Here is a 26,602-nt window from a genome sequence, read left to right as displayed (position 1 = left end):
CAGGCTACAGTAGGTTGATTTCAGTTTCTCAGGTTTACTGCTAGTGATCTTCTAAATGCCCACAAAGAATGTGTGTGAGAAAGAAGGTCTAAGTGTAAAGTTGAAGTGAGAAATTGGCAGTGGGAGCTGGGGATGGAGTTGGGGGTTTGGACTAGGGGCAGAGCTCAGTTGCCCCCCCCCCCAACCAAAAAGGCATTCCACTACCCCTGACTTAGCCATTGAAAGAGCAGACGGGGGGGGGGGGGGGTCCTTGTTCAGGTTTTGCCCTTTGATTGGTAAATGCACAGCAGAACCTGAGGCATGGTAGAGAGGGCCATGACTTCAGCGGGACGTAGACTGAAGAGGCCCACGACCTGTGGTAGCACTAGGAAACAAAATGGCTCCCTCTGCGGCAGCCGGTGTACATAATAAAAAAACCACATAGAAATCTGGAAAATGGGTGAGGCTGGGAGGGGGCTGCCCGCCGCACTTCACGCCTTTTTGCCACGTCAGCCGCTGCACTCTGCTGTTCCGCTGAGACTTTGCAGCCCCTGGCACCTGGGGAAGTCCCGCAGCTGCAGCCAAATCAAGAAATCTGTATAAAATAAAAAACAAAAGTCTGGCACTTGCCAGCATACGCCCAAAAAAAGCCCTGCAGGCGTATGCCAGCGAGAAAATAGCAACAAACAAGTCCAGTCCCAAAACACAAGCCGGAGCAGCCCCGGCTCTGAAGGCTGAGGTATTCCATAAAACACACCTGGCTTTTGCAGGAAATTATTTTACCGCATGTAGTTTCACTTTAAATTACTTTTGTGGAAAACAGCTTCATGCCACAGCAAACAAAAAAAAATAAATCTGCAACACTGTCTTTTGGTTGGAGCTCTCCCTAAAGAGACAGCCACCGCCGTTGGTTTTGAGCACATTGCATGAATTCCTTTATTAAAAACATAGAAAGAAATGTTACTGAAGCCCTGCTGAAGAAAGCTGGCTTTGCAGGTGTACAGTGCTTTTAGTAATAAAAACAAAATAACTTTTCAATAAAAAAAGAGATGCTGGGGGGGCAAAGGGTTAATTCCCTCTCCCTTCTTCTCTAAGCCTTGCAGTAATCCTATGACCATGTCCTGAGTGATATTCACCTTGGCTTCCCTAAGTGGTCTCAGAGCAGACCAAAGCCTAGGGCCCAGAAACATGGCTATAAGTAAAGGTTTGGTCATCAGAAAAGCAGGACCACAAATCCCAGCATGCTTTGGGAGTTTTCAAAAACAGCCAGACTGAAGCGGACCCCTGCTGGCTCCAGCGCCACCCGCTGAGAACGGTTTGTTTCCATCAGCCGGAACGTCTCTATTTTTTGCCTTTTTCAGATTAAACATCAGGCAACGAGGATTATCAGCACAGTCCGTCTATTCAGGACAGGCCGAGCCAATCTTGCCTTTACCTCATTACTCTGCTCCTGTTTTTCTGAGAACTACAAGGGTGGGAGAGGCAATTGGACAAAACAAGCATGTCGATAGCTGGCAATTCTATGGCCGCCGCCACCATCCTGCAAACATTTAAAACAAAACAAGCAAGCAATTCCATTACACACTTCTGGCCTTTATACAGGGTTCCAACTTAACATCCAAGAGAAAATGTAAAAATTCATCTACACACAGACCTAGAATCTCTACGTCTGATGTATGTTTCAGCTACACACACAGATCTGGCACTTCAATGGCCCTTCGCCAATATACATTTTAAAAGTAGCATATCTGAGTCCCTTCACCCTCCCCTCTCTACCTACTCTCACTAGGATGCCTTCTTCTATTCTACAAGACTGCAGAATCCATCAACACAGGGCACTGCCATCCCATCTCCCATGCAGCTCAGTCAGCTTGTCATCAGCACAGGTGATGTTTTACCTCTCGAAAAAGAGTTCACTTATGGTGCCACCTTCGTTCGCATTGGGCTGCAAGGATCAGGGGACAATCGCTATCCCATGGCTGGCTGCACAGATAAGAAAAACTGGGGAACAGCCTCTCTGGTTCTCGGAGTTGTTTAGATTATTATAAGAGAGCAAGCAAGGTGGGGAGAGAAACTGGGTGTTAGATTAAGCGTGGGAACTTGCATGCAAACCTACTGAGGTGGGGAGGAAGGAGAGCAGAGAGAGGACTGAAGAAGAAAACAAAAATGGACAAGATACAGGACGATAGACATCCTACATCACCTACAAAACGATAACAAAATCGCTCCCCTTCAAAGAATGGAAGAAAGCGTATCCAGTTAGGATTTCATTCCACAGGTCAAGCAATGGTTTCATAAAGAGGGATGTGCATTCATTACATCTGTTTCAGTGGTACCCAGTACCAAGCAGACTTTATAGCACACAGGTAAAAACGGATAGTATGCGTATAAACTCGTTATTACAAATACACGCATACTATCCGTTTTTACCCGTGCACTCTAAAGTCTTTGAGATATGCGGATACCGCTGAAACGAATGTAACGAATGCACATCCCTATTCACAAAGGTTTTCTCCCATTCTGTGTCTTAGAGGATAAAGCTTAGTAAGTCACACTCACTCAATGTGGATCATGGCAAGCCTGCTTGGCTTTGAAAGCACCCCTCTAAGTTTAGATTGCTACTTATGTATTTATCACATTTATATTTCGCCTTTCCAAGTGTTTAAGGCAATGTCCAGCACGGGTATAGATTTGGTTTGTTCAAGGTAGGGTATTGGTATCACACTTCTGCTGTTTTCATACACAAACCCTTCTACTCCTGGCTTAGTGATGCCAGCATTCACATTGCTAGATCTGTTCATCTGGTTTCGCTCCTTCTTCCAGCTGCACTGTAGAACCATGGCTGGAATTAACATGGTGCGGTTTCCATTCATATCCAAACTTAAATCCTGTGGCGTTGACACCAAAACTCGGGCCAAGTGCGTTTACTCCGGCATCAGTTACAATCGAGAAGTCCTGGAGCAAAACTACCTCCCTTCCTCCAGGATAAATGCGGGGGCTCGCTCTCTGATCATCTTCTCATGTGAATGTAAGCAGTAGGGAGTCTGAAGTGGAGTCACATTCACGACTGGATCAGAGGTGGGTGTGATACCAGAATTACTTTCAGTACAGAACAGAAGAGGCCAGGCTGGCAGAAATCCTTCTTATAAGCTCAGAGGTCATTTGATTTCTTGTTCATAAAATCTGATGCCATGCTAGGTCATGCTAAGATTTTATGGCCATTACTGGCCACCTGCTCACACTGTGCAGCGCATGGGATTCATTACAAACTGTAAACTGTGCTGGCACTTTGCTAAAAACAACAGAAAGGTCCCATACTAAATAGGAGAGGCCAGAACCCCAGCTGGCCCATTCTTAAGTTCCAGTCCTGCTTCTTCTTCTGAAGCGAATGGTAATGGATGGGGGCTCCAAGACTTCTTACATTTCCAGTTGGTGGCCAAGTGTAGACAGTGACGAAAGAGTAAATTAAAAACATACAAATGATTAACCCAAATAAAAAGAAAGTATGCTACAGGTGGGGGATAAGAGGGGTGGTGGAAAACACCTCTAGGAACAGCAGAGGAATTATGACCTCCCCCTCCCCCCACAAGCTGCTTTGACCCCATTTAGTTGAGGCTATGGTGTCAAAAAACCTTTGACATCGATGACCGCTCACATAGTGCGGTAAAAGCGGCCTCTGCCTACAACCACAAGTCCTAATGGAGTCGTTTGAATTTGTATTTTAAAAAACCAGCAGGTGTGATGCTAGCAATGCTTTTCCAAATTATTCCTCCTGGCAGGCATTTGTCCCAAGAATGGGAAACGCTAAAAACAAAAAAAAAAAAAGCATGTAGAGGGTACCAAGACTTCCATCGAGATCAAGAAGGGGAAGTTGAGTATTTTTCGTTGTCCACTAAAGACATAGTTGGATTTCATCATGAGTTTGGCATTGCTGGACACTGTTCACTCTGTGTCTCCCACTGGGCACTCCAGGGTCAGGACGTGGGGTAAACGAGCACATCATTGCACGGGACAAGAATCGCATTAGCAGAACTGAAAATTGAAAAAAAAAAGAGATAGATGTTATAGAGAATGGTATATATTTCTCTTAAACTGTCTCAGTGGTAAGAAGACAAAGAATAACTTGACTACCACTCTTTGAGTGTACCCCTGAATTCTGCTCGACATCCTTTCAGGGCAAGCCTGGTGGCTGAGTGCAGTGCTGTGCACTGCTTTGAGGGAGACTTGGCTTTGATTCCCATTGGGTCTAGCTTCTGCTCTCTGGGCTGGGGATGCTGCTGAGGCAAGCGTTCACAGCCCGCGGGGGGAAGGCAGACCCAGCTATCGCACAACGGCATCACCTAGTGGCCAGACTTAGGCTCTACATTAGCCAAGTTCAGAAGGGAGCCACAATGTTGTGGCTGTGGGCCCAGGACGTTTGCTGCGACAGCCTGGTGAGTCAAGAAAGGATACAATATAGGGCTGCAAATGAAGGCTCATGGCGCCATAGCCTGAGATTAGGGTGGTTCCAACTGAGCTGCAACTCCAAAGAGGAGGCAAAGGAAGAGGAAACGCCCAGGCCAAAAGAAAAATCAAACAATTCCAGCCCTACTTTCAAAATCTTCGCACATTTGGTGTCTACTAAAAACAGCACAACCACCTGTGTCCTAGAAAGCAATCAACTCCTTTGCAGGCTCCAATACATTTTATCGGACCAAACTAAGAACAACTGAAAGCTTAATAGACCATGTGTGTTCCTCCTTCAGATGGGCAGGACATCATTGTCGGTTCATTCTTAGGATGGCCCAATTAAAAGGCAGCACACAGCCTGCAGAAAAAAAAGGCCCAAGATCCAGTGACACTGTGCCAATATTAATAGGCCTGAGTTTGAATTTATTTTTACTAATGTATGTCTTCCAGGAAAAGATGCGAGCTATAATCAGTCAGGAGGCACATTTGGCACTCTTGTGTGTACATTTGGTTTTCAAACGCAGCTCTCTATCAATGCACAAAACTAGCTTAAAAGTGCAGCAGTGGGGAGACACTGACCTTCCAGCGGTTCCCACATTCGTTGCAGAGTACAAAGGTCGTCATTGGCTCATCGGCACTGCGAGTCTGAACCTGGAGAAAGGGTAATAGGGTGACAGAAGAATGAACCACTAGGATGTCAGAGATGGGCATCTTCCGCTGGTGAAGGCGCCCTTTCGGCCCAGCGATAGAGTCCACGGCTTGCAGACAAAACACTGGAAAGATCAGGCCCCAGGGGCTCCAGCTGGAATGGCAGACTCAGCCTTGGTGTCATTCTATGTCCCCATTCAAATACCTTCACGTGCCCTTCACACCCGCTCTGCAGTCTTTCGATATTTTTGCAAGATACAAGTCAGCCATGGCACCAATGGCAAAATCTCAGTACTGTACTGGGGCACCGCAGGCATAGATATGACACTAATTCTCACCTAATTCTATCCACAGTCTCCTCACACAGTGCCCACAGCCACTCCCATTCCCACCTCCTCTCCTAGTGCTCACAGTCACTCACCTGGTTGTAGGTGCAGTTCTTCTTTTTGCACTTATTACACTGGAAGAAATCCGTCTGGGTGCCCCCCGTTTTGGCCATCTGATGTTCCCGGATGGCTTCCTGTGTCATGGCATTCCGTAGCTCCTTCAGCTCATCGCTGGCCATTTCCTGAAGAGAACAGGTCCACAGTCAACACTGGAATCATTCTGGCAGAAGACCAAAGCAAATACTGCAGCGTTACTTGTTCTGTTTTCATATTTTGAAGGAATGGTTCACAACTGGCATGGGCTTGCCGTAAAGATCTAAGCCTTTATTATGTTTTCTTTTTTTTTTGTTTTAGCAGAACGTATAATCCTTTGATAATGGTCATATCATCATCCTATCCCCGTAGGGTCAGGTGGCAGGGCGTTATCCCCTCTCTTCCCCCCCCTCCCCCCAATACTGGAGAGGTTCTCTATTTCAGCTGTAGGCCAAGAAGGGACCATCCTCAACTCACAGGGCAGACCCTGCATTTGGATCTTAGCCAAAAGACTGAGAAGTGATGCCCTGCCTCAGGCTTTAAAAGCATAGGCCATGCCCGATGCAAGCGGTGGGGGGGGGGGGGGTCGGTTGCCAGACAACCCGAGGACTTCCCAGATCAACGCGAGCTTGGAACACTGGGGGTCGATATTAAAAAAAAAAAAAAGCTGAGCTTCTAAGTTTTGGCCCCTAACTTAGGGACTTATTTATGTACTTAGGAGCCTAAAATCGAGGCCTACAATCCATTTGCCTAGACTTAGGTCCCTAGTACTGCAAATCAGCGCTAAGCCTCATTTTTCCCCATCCTAACGGTACCATGCAGCTACCCACTTTTTAAGATCCTAAATTTATGGACCCAGTGAATCTAGGACCCTAAATTTAGGAACTCAGCCCTAGCAAATGTTTTAAAAGGGCCAATTTAGGGGCCTAACTCCATAAATTAGGCCCCAAGCCCTTTGAAAAATCAGCCTCACTAGGGTCTGGGTTCAGTTCCTTTAAAAATGTTTCCACTTTTTTTCCGCACTCCCAGAATAGGAAGCAAACCTGACAATTCATGATCTACGATCCAACATCAAAGATGAGATGTTTGGATCGCAATCAGAGTGATTTACCGGCATCTGAAATTTGTCCTCTCTCAACGCGGATAAAAAGTTCGCACATTCTCCCATAACACGCAAACTTTTAAGCCACATTGAGAGGAGGAGCTGCTGGTGCAGCGGAGGAGAAGCGCGTGCACAGGGCGGCATTTTCAAATGTGCTGCGCAGAACGGACCCAAGCAGCCACGTGCAGTTCGGTACCACGGGAAGTTTCAAAGTGCCTCCTTCACTGTGACAAAGACAGGAATAACAAAACAAGTGTCCCCTTCCTAACGTCTGCACCGCTCTCCTTACCACACCTCAGAAGACCTTCACTTCCTGCCCCGTCCGCCGTTACCTCGGACGTCATCCTGGCGATCCTCTCGGCGGAGATGCTGCCGCACAGCACGTTCTTCCGCAGGTTGGGGTTCTTGGGATCCTTCAGGTTGCTGATCCGGCTCCGGACCCTGTTCCGATACTTCATGTCCGTGGCCTTCAGCTCCTGGTAGATATGTGACACCGTCAAGGAAGAACAGCCCCGGGCTGCGGGCGCACGTCGGGCGGGATCTCGGGTGATTTGATTGGTTCGGCTAGAACAGTCGCATCGAGGGCGGCCGAGAAGCAGAGCACGAGAAGAAAACCCCAGGGGAGGAAGCAACAAGGCTCAGCCAGCGCTGGAAGAATGAAACCGCCCTGCCTGCAGAGCCAAATCAGAGGTCGTGAAATCATCGGTCAAGACGTATGGCGCTCGAAAGCAATGTGCAAAAATTGGGGCTCAAACTGACAGATTGACTGTGACCTGCACAATAATTAACAAACGGGCATTTTAAAGGGTCAGTTTTCAAATGGTGTAGGAGCCTAACGCAGAGAGATAGGAGTCTAAACCGGGCTCCATTGAAAACTGAAGGGCTTAACCCTCCCAACACAGGTAGCTCGTACCCTTGGGTGATGACTGGGGTAGGGTAGGGTGGGGACTGTCAGCAGCAGGCCCCTAATTTAGCATCCTATATTGAGACAAAGATAAATTTAGGCTTCTGCGTTTTAGGTGTCTAAATCTGGGTGAATTTTCAGCTGAAAGCGTAGCTCCTACACTGAGCATTTTGGAAACCTGACCCCCTCTGGTTAATGTGAGTACTTGTAGGAAACCCTATAGCATGATGTGGGTGGACAGGTGGGCTAATATGACGGTGCTATGGTTCTTTATGGCATTCTTCTAACCACAGCAGCACAAACAGAAAATGTTTTGGAAGCCCATAGGAACAGAAGGAAACTGCTGGGCTTTAAAATAAAAAAATATTCCAAAAATGTTCTTGAAGCAGACGGAAACACTGTTTTTACGTGAATAAAGTTCCGGTATTTTGCCTCACCTCTTTTCAAAAGCCACCAAATTTTACAGCGTGGCATCAATTGAAAAAAAAACGCATGGATACATCCTTTCCCTTTTCGGTTGCCATTTATCTTTGATCTCTTCCATTCTACACCCTCCCCCAACTCGGCAAGCCCGGGGGCGGCTCTGGGAACTCTCGCCGGCCTGGGGGCTAGGGAAGGGGCAGCTTTTCCAGTGGCTCAAAGACTGGAGGGCGGCCGCAATAACGGGAGCCATCTTTCCTCCCTCACTGGGTCTGAGCACACCACCTCTGCTACGCAGACACAGCAGGGCTTACTGTGAGGCTATCGGGTCTTGAAAATGGAGATTAAACTTAGGGCCAGAAGCCCCATATACCCACGGCAATGCTACCTCAGCAGCACAACAGGGATAGGTCAGTGGAATGTGTACAAGCCCTGGCGGCATCAGGATTCCCATGGGACCCAGTTCTACCCCATTCCTTCATCCATGGTGTTGGTGATAAGCAAGAGGCATCTGGTAGAGTGGGTGACCAAGTTGTTAGGGACAGTAGATCCGAGTTCAGATCCTGCTTCTGCCACTGTCACTGGATACGTTTATCTCTCTGAGCCTGGGGCCTACTTAAATTTGTAAGCCCTTTAGGGCAGGGATTCATGACACCCATAGGTAACGTGTTGTATGGATCCCCGGTTTACAGCCCCGTTCAAATAACTAAATGAATAACACCGGCACACAGGATAAAACTATCCTCATTGCCATCTGCAAGGATATGATCTTCGATTTCGGAGGCCACCTGGTCACAATTGCTTCCAAACTGTTTGTAATCATCTGAAACATAAAAGTGTGGAATGAGGGTAGAAATTGCAAGTGAAGAGAGAATCAAAGCATGTAAATGATGGCAGATAAAGACCAACGTGGTCCATCCTGTCTGCCCAGCCAGATGGTCAGGCAGGGCCGGTGCCAGCTTTTTTGCTGCCCTGCCCCCCTCCCCACAGCCCCCAGTTCATTCATCTCCCTCCAGTAATCTAAACTTTAAAATCTGACATCCCTCCATACCCAGGTCCACCCCCTCTCCTCTGGAACCCATGGCCACTGCAAGATGCCATGGCGAGTTTTAAAAACCCACCCACACACGCAATCATGCACAATTAAAAATGATGCATTTAAAGTAACAGATTTTACATGAAAAAGAACATTCTGAGTATAGTCTTCTGAGGTAAAAATATCACTTACAACAATCTGCATATTATATTTACATGCAGTGCTGTGGTGCCAACCAGAAAACCCTGCAAAAATACCCATATGGTATTAGCCCTATTGCAATGCAGTTTGGATGTGGGCTTGACCCTCAGAAAAGCCTTGAGTAAACCTCCCATACCAAATCAGCACTAACTGCCTGCACTCAAACAATAACAATCTTACCTATGAAAAAGTAATGCTGCAAATATTACACTAGGTCCTAAAATACCAATACACCTCCTATTAGGAAAACAGAACAAGCCAGGCTGCAATACATCCCTACACAGGAGATACATGCTAGCAGAATACCTCATCTCAGTCACACATGCAGAATACAGACAGTCCATCACTAAATAAGTCCATCACAGAATAAAAAGAGATCACAAAGTATAAATAAAAATTTGCAGACAAAAATTGAACTGGAAACTGCAACAAGGCACACTCTGTATACAGTGCAACAGAACATCACCATTCGTCATAAAACAATAAAATCAAAAAATGTAAAACATCAATCATAATAGTAAAGCCATGTTAATAATGAAAATAAATATTTCAAGACAGCTGAAGAATAAACATCCAATAATTATAAACTCACATACATTGTTTTTTAAATTTCCCAAACACCAGTAAAATATTTCAAAAGAGCAGACATCAAATAACACTCAAAAATAAAAACTAATAAGGATAAAAATAAAATATCCTGCTCTTCATACCTGAGAACCTTTGATTTCCAGTCGCCCTGAGATTGTTGTGGATTATTGAAAGATGGAGGGCACACACACTTTCTCCTCTCTCTCATATATGCACACACATTTTCTCCTCTCTCTCTCATATGTGCACACACACTTTCTTTCTCTCATAGATACTCATGGTCACACACTCATGCTTCCTCTCTCAGATGCACACAGTCGTCTCCCACGCGCGTGCTCACACATAGACAGATGCTCTTTCTCGCTCTCACACTTCCACATATTCATACTACCTCTCTCACATTTTCCTTCTGTCTCATATATACACACACACATGCACTCCTTATCTCATACACACACACACACACACACACATACATGCTCCCTCTCAAATACACACAAACACACACTCATGCTTCATCTTCTTTTCTTCCACTTGCTCCCCCAACAGCCTTGGGCCCACCTCTTCACTTTGGTCTCCATCAGATTGGGATAAGATGGCCTCCATTCCACTTTGGCTGCTGGTGAGATGGGGTCTGCTGGCAGCCCCCAGCTTCTCCCTCCAGTGGTTGGGATGTGGTCTACTGGATGACCCTCACTGCTCATCCCCTTCCCTGACTACCTCAGCTATTCCTCCCCTTTCCCCCTCACTATCTTTCATCCCTTTCCCATGTTGGTATTCCTGGTCATGTCAATGAATTTTCAGTGCTGAGTGAATCCCCTAGGTGCAGCACTTCAGTTTACAAGCATCTTACAATGCAAAAGTAATAACTTTTTTTTTAAACAGATTAAACGAACAATGAGCACTGTAAGAAGTGACTGAGTCCTGGGTCAGTACAGCTCTTCCGGAAACACTGTCTACGTCTCCCTCGGATTGCCTTATCATAAATATCATGAAACATTTTTACTTCCAAAACAGTTTAAAATCCTCCAAAACAAAGCATTATTCTGCTGCTTCTCCTTCTCCCTTGGGTCTGAATGCTGCAAACAATGCAAATGATGTGACAGGGATGTCAGGGTCTGTACTTTCGCCAAAACTCATGCCAGGCCCAGCTCTCGTATGCTGTTCCCAGGCCTCGTCACCTGTCCCGTGAACTCTTACCTCCGTGCTTCAGGGCTGCCGATAACATCTCAATGCACTTATCACGGATGGAGTCCCCTGTGAGGTGGCAGGCGGACAGGAAGCAAATGGTTGGAGAGAAGGACGGCGAGGACGGGCTACTGGGAGTCTTTGCTGCCTCAGCTTTTGACTTGATGTCATTTGGTCTAAAGAAAATTGAAGGAATTGATGTCAACCTGTGCAATAAATTCGGTTTTTCTGCCTACCCTCCTAACATTCTCTCTGTCCTACACTGAGACGAGACCTCCCTATTATACTACATCAGGGGGTCCCCAAATCCAGTCCTCAAGGGCTGAAAACCAGTTGAGTTTTCAGGATTTGCACTGGGAATAGGCACGAGATAAGACGTGCGTCTTCTCTTAACCGTCTGCAAATCTTATCTCATGTTTGTGACCTGTGGAAAACCTGAAATCTAGACCAGTTTGTGGCTCCCCACGATGAGATTTGGTGGCCCCTGGCTAAATGAAAGGTTCCCTCTATCCTGCACACAAGGGACTTTTTCTTCAACAATGACATCGATGGGACTGCCTTCAAATCTCTCAAACCTACTATTTCACTTATACCCTACACCGGTTAGAGCCAAGCTCCAGGGTCTCTGCCATCTCACAGGAAGGGGTGCTCCACATCCTTAACCCCACCAGAACTCTGCACCAGTCTCCATCCCTCTAAAGCCCTATGCCCAAATGAGAGAAAGATCTCTCTGTACCTTCTGGAGAGGAATCCAATCTTCCCCTCTAACACCCCTCAATCATTCTAACCCCTCCCATCAGACATGCACCTGCCTGAAGAAGAAATCTGAAATTCCATCCTACCTCTCCTCTCTCTCATCGCTGGAGTTCTTCCGGGATCCTGCAGGCGATGCTGCTGGGTTGGAGCTTGTGGAGTGTCTCCTGGGAAGTCAACAGGAAAAGGCAAGTCCAGCATCATCGACCATGCAGGCCCGTGGCACTGTCTTTTCAGTCACTAATAACTAGCTTCCTGTGCTTCTGTCGAGCCCAGGGGGGATTTCAGGTTTTAGAAAGTGCCAAGAGAAGAGAAATACTGAAAGCTACACACTTCAGTCCTCACCTACGTTGCAGGTCACCATTTTAATGCTGAGCCCCCTTGATGAAGATCCAAAGGAGAACCTAAACACTGGATTAAAGCTATAGATTGCATTTCTTTTTGGTTTGCTATTTTCCATAAAGCTGGATTGCTTACTTTATATACCCTGGGCACATGAAAGGCTGCAGTGCTGTAGCCATGAGCACCCAGATTTGATATATTAGTATGGATTTTATACATTTTTTTGAATAGAGTATTCCAGGACCAGATTATGCTTTCTGTCCCTCATTCCTTCCACAGGTACTTGAAAATGAACCTTGAGCACCCTGGTCATTTGTGATGAGGGTGTCATGGACTAGAATAATAATCTGATATTCCCAAGAGCTCTGGAAGAAGTAGAACTGGGTGAGGGGCGATAAGACTAAGACATCAGGATATGATCAGTGACAGAAACCGGACTTACTGAGCAAAGCCCGCACTTAGTAACCTGAGAAATGGCAGTACAACCGGACCCGGGAACCTCTGGTTCCAGAAGAGGATCCTCCCTACCCAGCCCACAGGCTGCAGTCCTGGCCCAATGCAAATTCAAAAGAGGGAAAGCAATGCAGTTCTGGTCACCTTTCTGTGGATTGTCTCTTCACAGGCGAGGAAGAGGAGGGGGATGAGATGCAGCTGGAAGACCTGGAGTCTGAGGAGTCCCTCCTAGAAGGGAAAAGATGAGAGAGAAAGGAAAACCTGGATGATAAGAAAAAAAAAGAGGGAAGGAGAGAAAATAAAGGGATGAAGGAAAATGTAGAGGGGAGGAAGAGAAGCAGGAGCAGACAAAATGAAAGAGAAGTAGTAAAGGAGAAAGGACAGAAATATCAAAAGAGAAAGGAAAAGGGAAGACAGAGAAGCTTCTGAGAGAGGAACAAGGCAAAATGTTGGCCTTTTTGGACACAGGCCTGGCTTGGTACTAAAGAAGTTAAACTCTTCCCAAGTCAGAGACTTAAGCCAGTAGCAGGCCTCACTCAGACGCACGAGACTGTACCTCTCTGCCTTGCTCCTTTTGGCAACAGCTGGAAAGGGATTAGAATCAGTCGAGTCTCTTCTATGAAAGACAATGACAAAAACACAGATGAGTGTCACTTGACTTGCAGACCTCAAATCTGTGACTCGGCCGCTAAGAAAACTCTGTCAAGCCCCTCATACCAGATAACAGCCCCTGACAGAAGAAGGGGGCATCTGGAACACTTAGGAGTAGGGACGTGCATTTGTTGGGCCATTCGTTTCATAGGTATGCGCAAACCTCGCCAATTTATGGTAAGCGAGTATTTTATTAATGAGTTATAAGCGTACCATAAATCCGTGAGGTATGCACGTACCCCCAAAATGAATGAAACAAATGTCCCAACGAATGCACATCTCTACTTAGAGTACAGTTTCAGCAATCTGCTTCGCAGCAAGGTATACACCTACTTTTATACACATGGACCTTAAGCGTATTTTCAAAGAGAAACTGCACATAAAAGGGAGTGAATGTTCAAATATCTGAAGCACATGTGCGCAACTCCAAAGTCAGACACCTGCATTCCTTACCGTCCCCAACCGCTTAGGCCAGCAGCTGGCTTCCTTTGGTGCTGTTCTCTGTCCGTAGACCTCACGGGACTTCTGCTCTTGTCTGAGCTTCACCAGTTGCAGAGTTACCAAATCGTGATGTAATTTAGGAAGTGCGTAAGCATTCCTCCTTTTGCCCACCCTTTCAAAATTAATCCTGCCTGCACCCCTGAATTACCTGTCAGATCTAGAGTCCAGGGAATGACTCTTTGTCAGCGTCATGTGGGAGTCGGACTTGGTTGCAGGGACAGAGAGTTTCCTGTAAGAGTAGAACAGCCAAGCGAATCATCTTCAGAGGGAGGTATATTTTCATCACAAGAACTGACTTACTTAACCAGTGCTCTTGTCCAAAGCGTTTTACAAGCACATGGCCAACTGGTTAATAATAAGTGGTCAATTGGTCAAACTGAATGGCTGAGTTGGCCAAGCCAGGATTGGAACCTGGGAACCAGCGGGTCTCCATGGGTGTTACAGCTGCAGCCAGCTGTGCACACAGAGCACGCTGCAACCGCATCAAAAGGTGACAAGTGTTCAATCAGGTCACTGCATTTTCAATTCTAGCTCTCCTCCCCGTAACCCCAGCAATGAAAGATCTACAGGCAAAGGACTATGGAAACCGACAAATCTCCGAACTGCATCCTGAACACTCGCGTCACCTGTGACTTGGGCTGGATGGTCTTCAACTGGCTCTGTCAGCTGGTTTATTACAGAGCAGTTTGGAACTTGTAGTCCTGCTTTCTTGTGCTAAAAGAGAACTACAGGAACACCTACAGGAAAGAAATACTTTCTCTCTGATCAGCTTAAAAGTGCTACCCATTAGCTTCATGGATTGCCCACTACTCCAAGTACTATTGTAAAGTAAAAATAACTGCTCCCTATTCGCCTTTCCACCCCACTCAATATTTTATAGACCTCTATCATGTCTTCTGAGCTGAACAGCCCTAACCTCTTTAGCCTTTCCTCATAGGGGAGCCGTTTCATCCTCTTTATCATCTTGGTCTCCCTTCTCTGTACCTTTTCTAATTCTGCTGTGTCTTTTTTGGGATGTGGTGACCAGAACTGCACACAATATACTCAAGATGAGGTCGCACCATGGCACAATACAGAGGCATCATGATATCCTGCTTTATTCTCCATTCATTTCCTAATAATCCCTAGCATTCTTGACTGCTGCTGCACACTGAGCAGAAGATTTCAAAGTATTTTCAACAATGACACCTAGATCCTTTTCCTGAATGGTGATTGCTAATGTGGAACCTTGGCATTGTGCAGCTATAATTTGGTTTATTCTTCTCTAAGTGCATCTCTTTGTACTTGTCCACATTAAATTTCATTTGCCATTTGCATGCCCAGTCTCCCAGTGTTGCAGGGTCTTCTTGCAATTTCTCACAATCCTCTTGTGATTTAACAACTTTGAATAATTTTGTGTCATCGGCTAATCTGATCACTTCACTTGTTGTTCCCATTTCCAGGTCATTTATAAATGTATTAAAAAGCAGTGGTCCCAGAACAGATCCCTGGGGTGGGGTAGAAGAACCCAAAAACGGCATTAGAGACCACAGCCCATGTCATTCTGAAAGTGATACTCCTCGCTTTACCTCCACAGACTTTAGTGGCATTGACCTCCTAAACATTTTTTTCATCTACTAAATCTTATTATAAGTGAGACTGGAAGTCACAGCAATGTGCTAGCTCGGTAGGTCGGAGAGAGACACAAACTGTTTTAACCCTGTAGACCTGGACCTCAGGCCACAGACACTGGAGTTCAACTTTAATCTCAAAGATAAGGGATGATGATTCCCCTCCCCCACTGAACCTGAAAATGACTTTGAGGACGCTCACCTAATTGCTAGGGACCTGGGGACCTTGATAGCAAAGTTCAGCCTGCTCTCTCCAGCTCTGGATGAGGAGGCTGTAGACTATTTACCTGTCCTGCTTAAGGTCAGACGAATGCTTCTTAGAAGGGGGACACAACTTGAAAGCTTTAAGACTGGGGAAGTCTCTTGGAGAGGAGAGAAAGAACAGAGGCAGTCATTTGTGCAGGACAAAGAGGGAAAGGCAGACAAGCAATGATCAGAGCAAGAGAGGGAAAACCAACTAGAGTAAATCTTTTTTTTTTTTTTTTTTTTTTTGTAATTACTTACAATTTAAGAGATGAAAGGTGGTCTGGAAGCTTCTTCTGGAGTAGAAGAGCCCAGTACCCAACACACAGGCCTCAAACATAGAAAAACTAAATTTGTGCTGCCTGAGATGGACTGACGTGGTCCCGTATTTCAGAAGTGGCTCAAAATGTCTCTGTAAACCTCTGAAGGCTTATACTGAAAATAACCTAACAGGTGACAGAGCGCTCAGCCATCCACACGTGTGTGACACACAGTGCAACCTCCCTCTCGGCCCTGTCCCAGCTTCACAACAAGGATACATACGACTCAGCAGGCATCTGGGCACCGATGCACAACGAGCACTGCTGCAATTTTAGGCCTAAAACCCCAGAAACGGCACTTGGCATCCCACGGCTGACTGCATCATCTGACAACCCTGCAGCCACGAGCCAACCTCCTCCTCTTGCCACTTCACCCAAAGCAGTCCATACCTCTCCTTGCATTTCTGGGCTGATCTCCTGCACACCTCTTTGGATTCCTCTACAGGCTTCCACCCAGAAAGTTCAATCCTCCTCTCCTTCTCTTTCTTCTCTGTCTGTCTTTCTTTTTCCTTCTCTTCTTTCTGGGGCACGGAAGAATCTAAAAGAAACATAGTGCGAGGCCATCATTCCCCCCAACCTTGCTTCCAGAATTTGAAAACAGTGAAAGAAAAAAAGTAACTTAACAGTAGTCTAACTGCAAACCTTAAATCACAATCGCATGCTCGGTCTACCTCCGCCCTCTCTGGAAGGATCATATAGAAGGGGCAATCATGAAGGAAACCAATCAAAACATTCCTATTTATGGACTAAGGCCATAAATGCTCGCTGCCGACGATTACCGAATGACGCCAGGTCATCCAGGGACCGCCTAAGCCAGCCCTCGATTTTGCCCCATGGCATGTAAGGGCTTCTGGTTCAGGTCTTGGGATTCCATGATGACGGTTTACTTTCGTTTGAGAGAGGATTTCCCAAACTAAGGGCCTCATTTTAAGCATTTTTCCCATGGCCATAGACTGGGAGAAAAGCCTTAGTGAATCAGGGCCTGGGTGTTGCATTCAGAGGGGGAGGGGGTCTACAGGGGAGGCTCCTAGCTCCAGTGAAGCTTCAGGTCTTAATTAAAATTTGCATCTGCAGGATTCCAGGTGGGTTCTTTACTTCCATTCCTGCAGCACTGGTTCAAGGTGTGAGACAAGAGCGGCTGGAGCCTTTGATTTCTAGCTACCAGGCTTTTGTAATCTAAGCTACAGCTTCTAGCCAACAAGCCCAGATATGTCTGGGGACTCCCTCAGGTGTGTCTGAGCTCTTCACAGAAACAGCTCCAGCAGGGAGTGGCAGAGCATCGATGCAGCTTCTTAACTATTTCATGCTGCTGATCAAAATAAGAACACATGGGCGAGGAAAACCTCGCCAGGTTGCCTAAGCAGACCACCAGAAGGGAGCATCAGCAGTCCAAGTCCTATTGGACACTGCGCTGCTCTGGTGAGTCTAAGAAGGTGCAGAGCTCTAGAGGTAAAAGCATGACTGGGTTCTAATCTTGGCTTTTCCATCTACTCTCTGCTACCTTTGCCAACTTACTGCACTTATTTATTTATTTATTAAAGGCTTTTATATACCGACTTTCTTGATACAAATCAAATCAACTCGGTTTACATCGAACTAAGCAGTAACTATAACCAACCAATCAACAAGAGACATTTTAAAAAGGAGCATAAAGTTACATTATAACAAGGATGCCTTAACTGGGAGTAGGAAAAAAAGAGAGGGAGAACGAAGATAAAGTACTATATACAATAGAGTATGGGAGGTAACAGATAGGTTACCTCCCATAGGTAACAGTATGGTAACAATAGATAGGTAACAGTATGGTAGCAGTATAGGTAACAGTATAGGTAACAGTATATAGGTAACATAGGTAACTCCCATAGGTAACAGTATAGGTAACAGTATATACAGTATAGTAACAGTATAGCTAACAGTATAGGTAACAGTATATAGGTAACTCCCATAGGTAACAGTATAACTCCCATAGGTAACAGTATAGGTAACAGTATGGTAGTAGATGATAACAGTATGGTAACAATAGATAGGTAACAACAGAGTATGGGAGGTAACAGTATGGCAGGTAACACTTCTCACTTTGGGGGTTTTACTCCTGGTTTTCTACTCTTTTTTTTCTGACTTTGGGAAAGTCACTTCATCTCCCTGTGCCTTAGTCTAACCAACTGCAATGGAAACATCCTGCCTTACTTGAACTGCCCCGCTCAATGAGCAAGTCTCTAATTCAATTACTATACCCAAGGTACTACATGTCCCAGAATGCATTGGCATGGGAGTTTTAAACACAAAGCAAAGATGGTGAAAATCTCATGCAGGATTCTGGGATTGCTTTGGAACTTTGCTTTATTTCTTTTATGAAAGGTCAGCATTTAGAGTAGCTATGGACTTAGGTTGGCCAGCTCTCCTACAGTTTAAGGAACGCTCCCCAAATCCTGGGGTAAAAATGTACAATATTGCAGGCCAGAAACTAATTCCAGCCAGACCAAGGCATTTCAGCTGTTACTTTCTATCTTGCCCTCATTCCTACCAGGCATGGTCCAAAGTTTTCCACAACCCTGATTTTTTTTTTTTTAAAGATGGACCCTCCTAGAAAAGGAGGTGGACTCCAGCTCCAAAGACAGGGCATGGTGGTGATAAGTCTCAGGGGGAGCAAGGAGTTTACATTTCATGTCCACGGTTTCTCTCACCCAAAAGACGTTTCCAGTTCTTGATTAGGATTTTGGCCATTGCCACCACCTCCTCATCGGAACAATGTTTGCGCACAGCATTGACAGTTACCCCGATCCTTGTGCTCTGCAAACAAAAAAGACCTTTTTCTTTCGAGAAAAATAGGTGGATGTATGAAGTACATATCACATCTTCCATCCCCACCCCCAATGAGTTGACATGGGAAAAGGGGGAAGGCAAGAGGGCTTCAATTAATCCCACAGATCTCAATAAGGGTAATTCTGAACTGGATGAAAGCTTCATACGATGCTCAGGAGGCTGAAAGAATAACAAGCCTACAAGGGAAAGGGCTGGAAACTCTAGTTTTATCTTGAGAGCCCATTTCTAGTAGGTGGCTCCATTTCGTACCGACAAGCTGATCCAGCCAGAGTTTTAACTCATCATTCTTAACATAAGGCTTGGTGGTAACCTGCACGGAGCGGCAATTATTACCCTTAACAGAATGCATAGGGGTAACCTGCACAGAGCAGCAGTTACTATCAAAAGAAGCTTGCTGGGCAGACTGGATGGGCCACTTGGTCTTTTTCTGCCATCATTACTATGTTTCATGTATGTTACATGCATGGACTAGATCAACCTGTTGGCAACACTCCTTCTAACCAAAACTTATTCTGTTAATATTCAAGGCTCGCCAGTCACTGTAACCCAAATATCCATTTCCTAAAAATACAGTAAATCCAGCTGGTTTCCAGATGGCTCTTCATCATCAAAGTTAGGCCACACCCTTCCTGGCTTTGTCTCACATCATCCAAGCACTTGTTGTTCCTGTCTTTTTTTTTTTTTTTTTTTTTAGGAATTGGAGCTGCGAGTTCAGAGATGCTATGGGGCGAAACCAGTACAGGGTCAACCTGTCCCTCATGACCTGGAGTCAAGCCTCGCCCAGTGGGGAAAGAAGGTCTAGATTAGAACAAGCAGGGTCATGACACAAGTCTCAAAGTGGACAAGCTAGAGAGTAACCAGGGGATATTTCTTCACAGAGATGGTGGTGGACGCACGAAACAACTTCGCAGCAGAGACCAGGAATAAGCGCAGAGGATCCTTAGTCTGAGAGGAAATGAAGGTGAAGACAGAGATCATGAGAAGTCCGCTACTGCAGGATCGAAACAGGGAGGAAAAGTGGGCAGAACAGATGAGCCTGGAGGTCTTTACCTGTTGTCATATTCTGTGTGTCTACAATCAACATGAATATGCATGGCCTAACCCGTTTACAGGTTAATCTTTATTCATGTAATATTAAATGTCCTTACCCTTGTGCCTTTCACAAATTTAAATGGAACCAGGCGTGTGCATTAACAATGTAAGCAACCACTTTGCCCGTAAGGATCTTACAGTGAGGAAGGACGTTCTTAAGCAACTCATTTTTGATACAGAAGCATGTGTTCAAATAATCCCTACTGTTAAATGATGTAGTTAGTACCACACCCACCAATCAACCCTTTCCCCTGGTCTGGGAAAATAATACATATTTATCTATGCCCACCACTATATACATTCTTCAATAAACTGCTCCCCATGCTGGCATTGCCTTCCCCTCTCAGCCCCACCCATTCTCCCACCTGCCAGCTCCCCTCTTACCTGCAGTAACTGAATGGTCATTGAATAGCTGTTAAGTTCCTTTAGCAAATCAAGGGCTCCTTCCTGTTACACAAGAGAGAAAAGGGTCAGTGACAGACAGAGGAAGTAATGCTCTTAGGGGAGGAGTCTATTCAGTAAGCCAGAGCTTCCCAGCAAGGGCTGCAAACAGGTCTGGTTTTCAGGATATCCACAATGAACATGCAAATCTCTCTCATGCATATTCATTGTAGATAGCCTGTGAACCAGACTAGCAGATAGATCAATAGTGCAGCTCTAGGAACCACTGGGGTAATCTATTATTACCTATTATTTCAGGTATGGGCAACTGCAGTATTCAAGGGCCACCAACCGGTTGCGTTTTCAGAATATTCCTAATGCCTATACACAAGAGATTTGCATACCACTGGTGCTCGGTGCTTGTAAATCTCTCTCATGCATATTCATTAGGGATATCCTGAAAACCAAACTGGTTGGTGGCCTTCAAGGACTGGAGTTGCCCACCCCTGCATTATAGAACTCCAAGATTACTTGAAATCCTGTCTTTATTTTGACTTCCTCCTTTTATATTCTCAGTGGCCTTTGCGTGCCCCTCCCCCTCCCTTTAGACCATCTTCCCTGGCCGGTACAGAAAGCCCTTGCTGGCACCAGAGCTAGAGGAGGTGCCTCCTCCCAAACACACCCTTAGCACTGCTGGTGTGAGGAGACTGGTGGCCATCTTCCCTCCCTGGGACTATGCCCACCCAGGCAAAAGTGGCCTCACTGGATGGCAATTTGAACCCAGATCCCCCATGTCAAAATACAGAATGCTACTGCTTGGGTCAGCCCCTTGCAATTCTCCATCTGAATGCCACTGAATTTATGGAATTAAAGTCAGAACTGAAAGTTTATCCACCCAGTTCCAAACCCATCAGCCACTAATTCAATCTCTCTCACTCTCTCCCCTCAAATGAATGCCCACAATATCTGTACTATCAGAGACCTTCTGAGGGCATCTCCTGTTTCTATAATGTGCATTTTGAGAGTTGTAGTCCTGCAGTGGGGCTTGAAACAAAGCAGGACTTCAATGCCCAGAAAGCTTACAGCTGCAAGTTAAAACGCCAATAAATAAAAATGACATAAAAACATGCCTTGTTGGACTTGAACTCATCCCTGCCAGGTCTGGGGTCTGTGATAGCCAGCGATTGCACATTGCCATGAGAAAGCAGCCTCTGTCTTTGACTACCTGCCGTAACTCGAGATAAAGCAGGGGGCTCAGCTCTAATAATAACACTGGCCTGGCCGCAGTTCAGCCTCTCTTGCTGACTAGGAAATAGAAGTGCATAGGAGGGAGCAGGCTCGCTGGGGAGAGGTGGACTCTGCTCCATGCAGAGCATCCCAGAAGAAGCAAACCTTCCTACCCTTTAAAGGAGAACAGTCCTACCCCACAGCTTAGGCTGCAGTGCCTCGGAGAGGGACGGACATCCACGTCCAGTCGGGCACCCCGCGGAGGTGAGTGACGCATGCACAGGCCTGGGAAAGGGAGGCAGGACGGCTACAGCGGCTGCCGCTGCTGGCCAACCAGTGGCACTGACGGAGGAAGCAGGCAGCCCAGGGAACACGTGAAAGACTCTCCAGAGCCAGCACACATTGGAAACTGCTATTATTCGCTCGCAACCCCCCCACCATGCACCATGAAGCACTTTGCAGCTGAAAAGCTCTCGGCCCTGATGGAAAGCCATTCTGGATTCCCGATTTCTAGTTCTCCGATTGGTTGCTGAGGCCTGTGCGCCAGAGCATGGAGCTTCCGGCCCCCGGATTTCCAAACCCGCTCATCTCCCTGCTCATTGTGCAAACCGCGCGGCGATCTGCTTCAGAGTCAGGGACTCCTCCGAGGCTGCGCCAATGCCAAACTCCTCTCTTACCCTCAGCACCATCCATGCAAGGCAGGCTGGCATATCACAGAGACCTGGGCTGGCATATCACAGAGACCCGGCTGGCATATCACAGAGACCTGGGCTGGCATATCACAGAGACCCGGCTGGCATATCACAGAGACCTGGGCTGGCATATCACAGAGACCCGGCTGGCATAGCGCTGTTTCTTCCAGAAACTCAAAGAGCCTCCTCGGCAGGCTTCCCAAAGCTAGCCCTGGCTCACTCAATGAAATCTGCAGATTTTTTGCAGCCGATGCCAGCAATAGAATAATTCACCATCAGCATCTTTTAACACAATTTGTTTTGTTTTGGGGGGGGGGGGGGTTTTAACCAAACAAATGCTCTTCTAATCTTCCACTAACTTATTTTTTGCAGGCCAAATTCTGGAAGCGTTTCCATGGTTTTGGAAACTCCACTGAGACTCGACGACCAACCCCTTTGCCGTGTTGCTAACTTCACTCTGTGTCATCATGAGAGCCGGATCTCCTTCTGGCTTTCCAGCTCCTACCTAGCCCAATGCCCTCTGGCTCCTGTTTTCCCGCAGAATATTATTGGAACAGCTGTTAGAAAGCCTGCCGAGTGTCGGTGGCAGACACTTGGGTTGATCACCTGGGTTTCTTACCCTAATGTGCATCTCGCGCAGTAGTTCATAGACTCGTTGAATGCATCTATTGCAGTCACTCCGGGTCATAAGGGTCAGTCTAAGCCAGTCCTGGTTTTACCCTATCTCATCTACGGACTTGTTGCTCCAATTGCTCTAGGACAGTCAGGGCTGCAAGCAGGTAGATGTTGTTGGGGGCAAATCCGGGACTGGCTCAGCCCTTGCACTAAGGCCCTGGAAGTTGTTGGCAACTAAAGAATGCAATCCATCAGGAATTGTGATTTAAAAAATGACAGGAAAATGACAACTATTACAGAAATTGTTCGTGCATAGAGTCGTGGGGGGTGTACTTTTTATACTAGTGTTCGTGGGATATACACTTCTGAGTCTTGTTCTAAGGAAAATGACAACAACATTTGTTGCTTCATTTTCTGACGTTTTGCATCCAAAACAACACCCAGGACCCTCTCCCCCCCCCAAGATGTCTTTTCCTTTCTGTGCTGTCAGCCGGTGCTGAATGATTTGAGCCCCTGCTAAAAACCACCCTGAGCAGCCATTGTTGTACTGGGTGGAAGGGATCACGAACCAAGGGCAGCACCACTTTCTTTTCTTGGGATTTCAAAGGTGTTTTATATTCGTCAAAATGTCAGTGATGCAAATCAGATCTGTACCGGGCACTTTATAGAGCCCACCAGTGACATTCAGAAGCCAGTTTTCATGTACAATCTTCTTGGACAAGGCCCCCTACGCCGAAGACCCCCTCCCCTCCCCAGCTGTATAGGAAATCAGAGTAATATTTGGAAGCCGGTTTCTGACAAAAAAAAGAGAAACATAACTCGGAGCTGTAGAGGAGCGAGCTCTTCCCAAGTGCAGTAAAGCTCCTAGGTGCAGCCTTGGTTATTTTATCTGAATCTATCCTGCTCTGGCAAAGTCCTCAGCCAAGGTTAAAGATTAACGAGGAAAAACCCAATGAGAGGATCCAAGGCCGGAACCTCCCCTCCTTCGGCTGCTGTATATATAAAGAAAACTGAAAGCAAGGCTGCTAGCTGAGTTGTCTGGCTCCTGTTCTGGCAACACCCCCCCCCTCCCCCCCCCTGAACAGGTATTTATGGGCACCCCCTCCCTCCCAATCTCTAATTTAATAGGGAGTAATCTCGGGAGGGTTAAGAAGCAGTCGCTTTGCACTATGAACGGCTCCTTTTTTGCCGGGACGTTGACAAACTGACTTTGCAAAGTTTCCCCCTTTCTCTATAGGAGAGACTCATGTTTATCCGGTTACCCCATCCTCCCTAAACTGGGACTGCAAGCCCCCTCCCCATCCCTCGCACTCTCCCTCCCCGGAGGCAGTGAAAGAGTCAGGAATAGCTCTGCCGATCAGGTTTCCCTGCATCCTAAGGTCATGCCAAGCACCTGTTGTGTGCACACACAAGCAGGCCAGCTCGCCCTACACACACACACACACACACACACAGACACAGACACAGACAGAGCCTCTCACAGCCCTCACACACACACACACACACACACAGACACACAGACACACACACACACACACAGAGACACACACAGACACACACACACACAGACACACACACAGACACACAGACAGAGCCTCTCACAGCCCTCACACACACACACACACACACACAGACACACACAGACACACACACAGACAGAGCCTCTCACAGCCCTCACACACAGGCAGCCTCTCACAGCCCTCACACACTCACACACACACAGACAGAGCCTCTCACAGCCCTCACACACAGGCAGCCTCTCACAGCCCTCACACACACACACACACACACACACACACAGACAGAGCCGCTCACAGCCCTCACACACAGGCAGCCTCTCACAGCCCTCACACACAGGCAGCCTCTCACAGTCCTCACTCACACACACACACACACACACACACACACAGGCACTCTCACAGCCCTCACACACAGGCAGCCTCTCACAGCCCTCACACACTCACACACACACACAGCCTCTCACAGCCCTCACACACAGGCAGCCTCTCACAGCCCTCACACACTCACACACACACACACACACACACACACTGCCTCCACGGGTGCAGCCGCAGCAAAATCAGTGCCGAGGTGTGGGTGCCCCGCGCGCACCGAGCGATCACCAACAGCTGGGCACATCTGGAGGCGAGCAAGAACCGGGCCCTCCGCCCAAGGCAGGTTTCTCTTGCCCAAAAGCAGCTTTAGTCGTTCCTCACCAGGTTCTTCTGGGACCTGGACACCATCTTATCCAGCTTCTTGGCGATCCTGAGCAGGTCCTCCTCCCTCCCCATGGCCGCTCTCCTCGCTCGGGATCCTCCGTGCACGCTTTTCTGTTCTTGCAACTTGGGCCCGGGGGTGGGGGGGGGGGAAGAAGCAGAAGTAAGGGGGTCGCTTCGCTGCCCTCCTCTTCACTTCCAGCTGCTGACAGCCTGGAAGGCGGAAGCGAAAAAAAGGGGGGGAAAGCGAGAGACAGCGAGAAAAGTAGAGAAGGGGCGGGCCACTTCCACGCAGCCACTAACTTCTGCCCGCCCGGCCCTGGGAAGCGCGGAGGGGGAGGCGCCGGCTATAGATAGCGCGCACGATCGGCCAAGCTCCAGCGGGAGGGGGTGGGGCGCGCACCCGTGCTAACGCGGCCCCTGCCAGCTGTGAGCGCTCCCGGGAGGGGGCTTCCTGGCAGCGACTCCGAAGGGGCTTGGATTGCGCAGACCCGGCCGGCACTGAACCTGCTTACTGCTTGCATCGTAGCAGGGACAGACGCCCCCTGCCACCCCCCCACATTATGGGCACTAGTTCTGTATCCTTCTGCCACGTGCTCTTTGCCTCTGCTTGCATCGCTTGGTGCCATTCCTAGTAGCACAGTATTGTCTGCAGGAAAAGAGCAAATGGTCCATCCCGTCTGTCCAGCAAGCATCCCTGCCCCTCCCTGCAGGTTCCCCCCCCCCCCCCCCCCCAAGTATCCGCTGCTCCCTGCAGGTTCCCTCCCCCATGCACCCTTTTCTTCATTACCAGCCTCAAGCCTTCAGGGATTCACAATGTTTAGCCCATGCCCTTTTGAATTAATGTACGCTTTCGTCCTCACCACCTCCTCCAGATGGGCAGTTCAGGCTTCCACCACCCTCTCCCTGAAGAAATATTTCCTGGCGTTTGTTCTGAGTCCTCCCCGCTGGCGTTACATTTCATGGGACCTAGATCTATTGTTTCCTTTCCAACAGAAAAGGTTCAGGGGCCTGAAGGTCTGTCTCACATCGCCCCCCTGCACCTCCTCTCTCCCAGGGAGCACACACCCTCATCAGCTCCTCCTAAGTCTTCCCATACAGACCCCCCACACCATTGTGGGCGCCCTTCTCTGGCCTGCCTCCATCCTGTCTCTCTCTAAGGATTTTTACTCTCGCCAAACAATCCACAGACTGGGTATTGGGTATTTACCCTTCCATGAGCAATGCTGTTTTTATACTCTTCTCCTTCACCACGGGATCTGGTTTTCATGCATCGACGTGCCGGTCAGCGGGAAGTGGAACAGCGCAGGTGATCACAACGTCCTCATTCTCCTCTATTCCAGTAGGGTCCTGCTCCCACTCTTGATGAGATACGGCGCTGTTATAATGCAGTGATGGTGAACTCCAGTGCTCGAGGGCCACTAACAGGCCCGCTTTTCAGGATATCCACAATGAATATGCAATGAGATAGATTTGTATACGACGGAGGCAGTGCATGCACACCTATCTCATGCATATTCATTGTAGAGCTCCTGAAAACCTGGCCTGTGGTAATGTTTACACCGCTTTGGATGAATAAGCAGTGCTGCCTTGCTGTGCGCACCTCTCTGCATGCAGGCCTGCTGACCCAGCGATGAGATGTGGAGCCATTTCCAGTTCTGTTCCACAGAATCTGTATTTGTCTGTTTTACAGGTTTTTTCAATATCGGCTGTGAACCATCTCGGCCGTAGTCCACTGTCCTGCGTTGC

The 26,602-nt window shown here is 47.4% G+C and overlaps 1 protein-coding gene across 4 annotated transcripts; it reads right to left on the bottom strand.

The window, feature by feature from the left end:
• Positions 1-897: 897 nt before the first annotated feature.
• TCEA3 (transcription elongation factor A3) lies at positions 898-25,120 on the bottom strand. 4 transcript variants are annotated; one of them, XM_029619751.1, is made up of 15 exons: positions 24,854-25,117; positions 20,107-20,169; positions 18,492-18,597; positions 16,198-16,345; positions 15,532-15,606; positions 13,783-13,863; positions 13,039-13,098; positions 12,627-12,710; positions 11,777-11,854; positions 10,947-11,110; positions 8,688-8,744; positions 6,930-7,084; positions 5,498-5,644; positions 5,008-5,079; positions 898-4,011 (listed from the first exon to the last, which is right to left on the bottom strand). In XM_029619751.1, exons 1-15 carry the CDS (start codon positions 24,926-24,928, stop codon positions 4,003-4,005), a joined length of 1,374 nt encoding a protein of 457 aa, XP_029475611.1. In that variant the 5' UTR covers positions 24,929-25,117; the 3' UTR covers positions 898-4,002. The 4 variants fall into 4 exon arrangements, with proteins under 4 accessions (XP_029475611.1, XP_029475613.1, XP_029475612.1 ...); XM_029619753.1 differs by lacking the exon at positions 13,783-13,863 and having other exon boundaries at positions 24,854-25,120; XM_029619752.1 differs by lacking the exon at positions 15,532-15,606 and having other exon boundaries at positions 24,854-25,115.
• Positions 25,121-26,602: the final 1,482 nt, after the last annotated feature.

The sequence above is a fragment of the Rhinatrema bivittatum genome, chromosome 11 (genome assembly GCF_901001135.1).
Source record: "Rhinatrema bivittatum chromosome 11, aRhiBiv1.1, whole genome shotgun sequence".
Lineage (NCBI taxonomy): Eukaryota > Metazoa > Chordata > Amphibia > Gymnophiona > Rhinatrematidae > Rhinatrema > Rhinatrema bivittatum.
The sequence above is the reverse complement of the archived record's forward strand: the minus strand, read 5'-3'. Positions and strand labels throughout refer to the sequence as shown.

Bases quoted from the DNA above. Each gene is read 5' to 3' on its own strand.
- TCEA3 (XM_029619751.1), bottom strand. From the start codon at position 24,928: ATGGGGAGGGAGGAGGACCTGCTCAGGATCGCCAAGAAGCTGGATAAG. The intron at 18,598-20,106 runs GTAAGAGGGGAG...TTTTGTTTGCAG, and splicing joins TGACCATTCAGTTACTGCAG to AGCACAAGGATCGGGGTAAC. The intron at 13,099-13,782 runs GTAATTCAGGGG...TGTCTTTCATAG, and splicing joins CTGGACTCTAGATCTGACAG to AAGAGACTCGACTGATTCTA.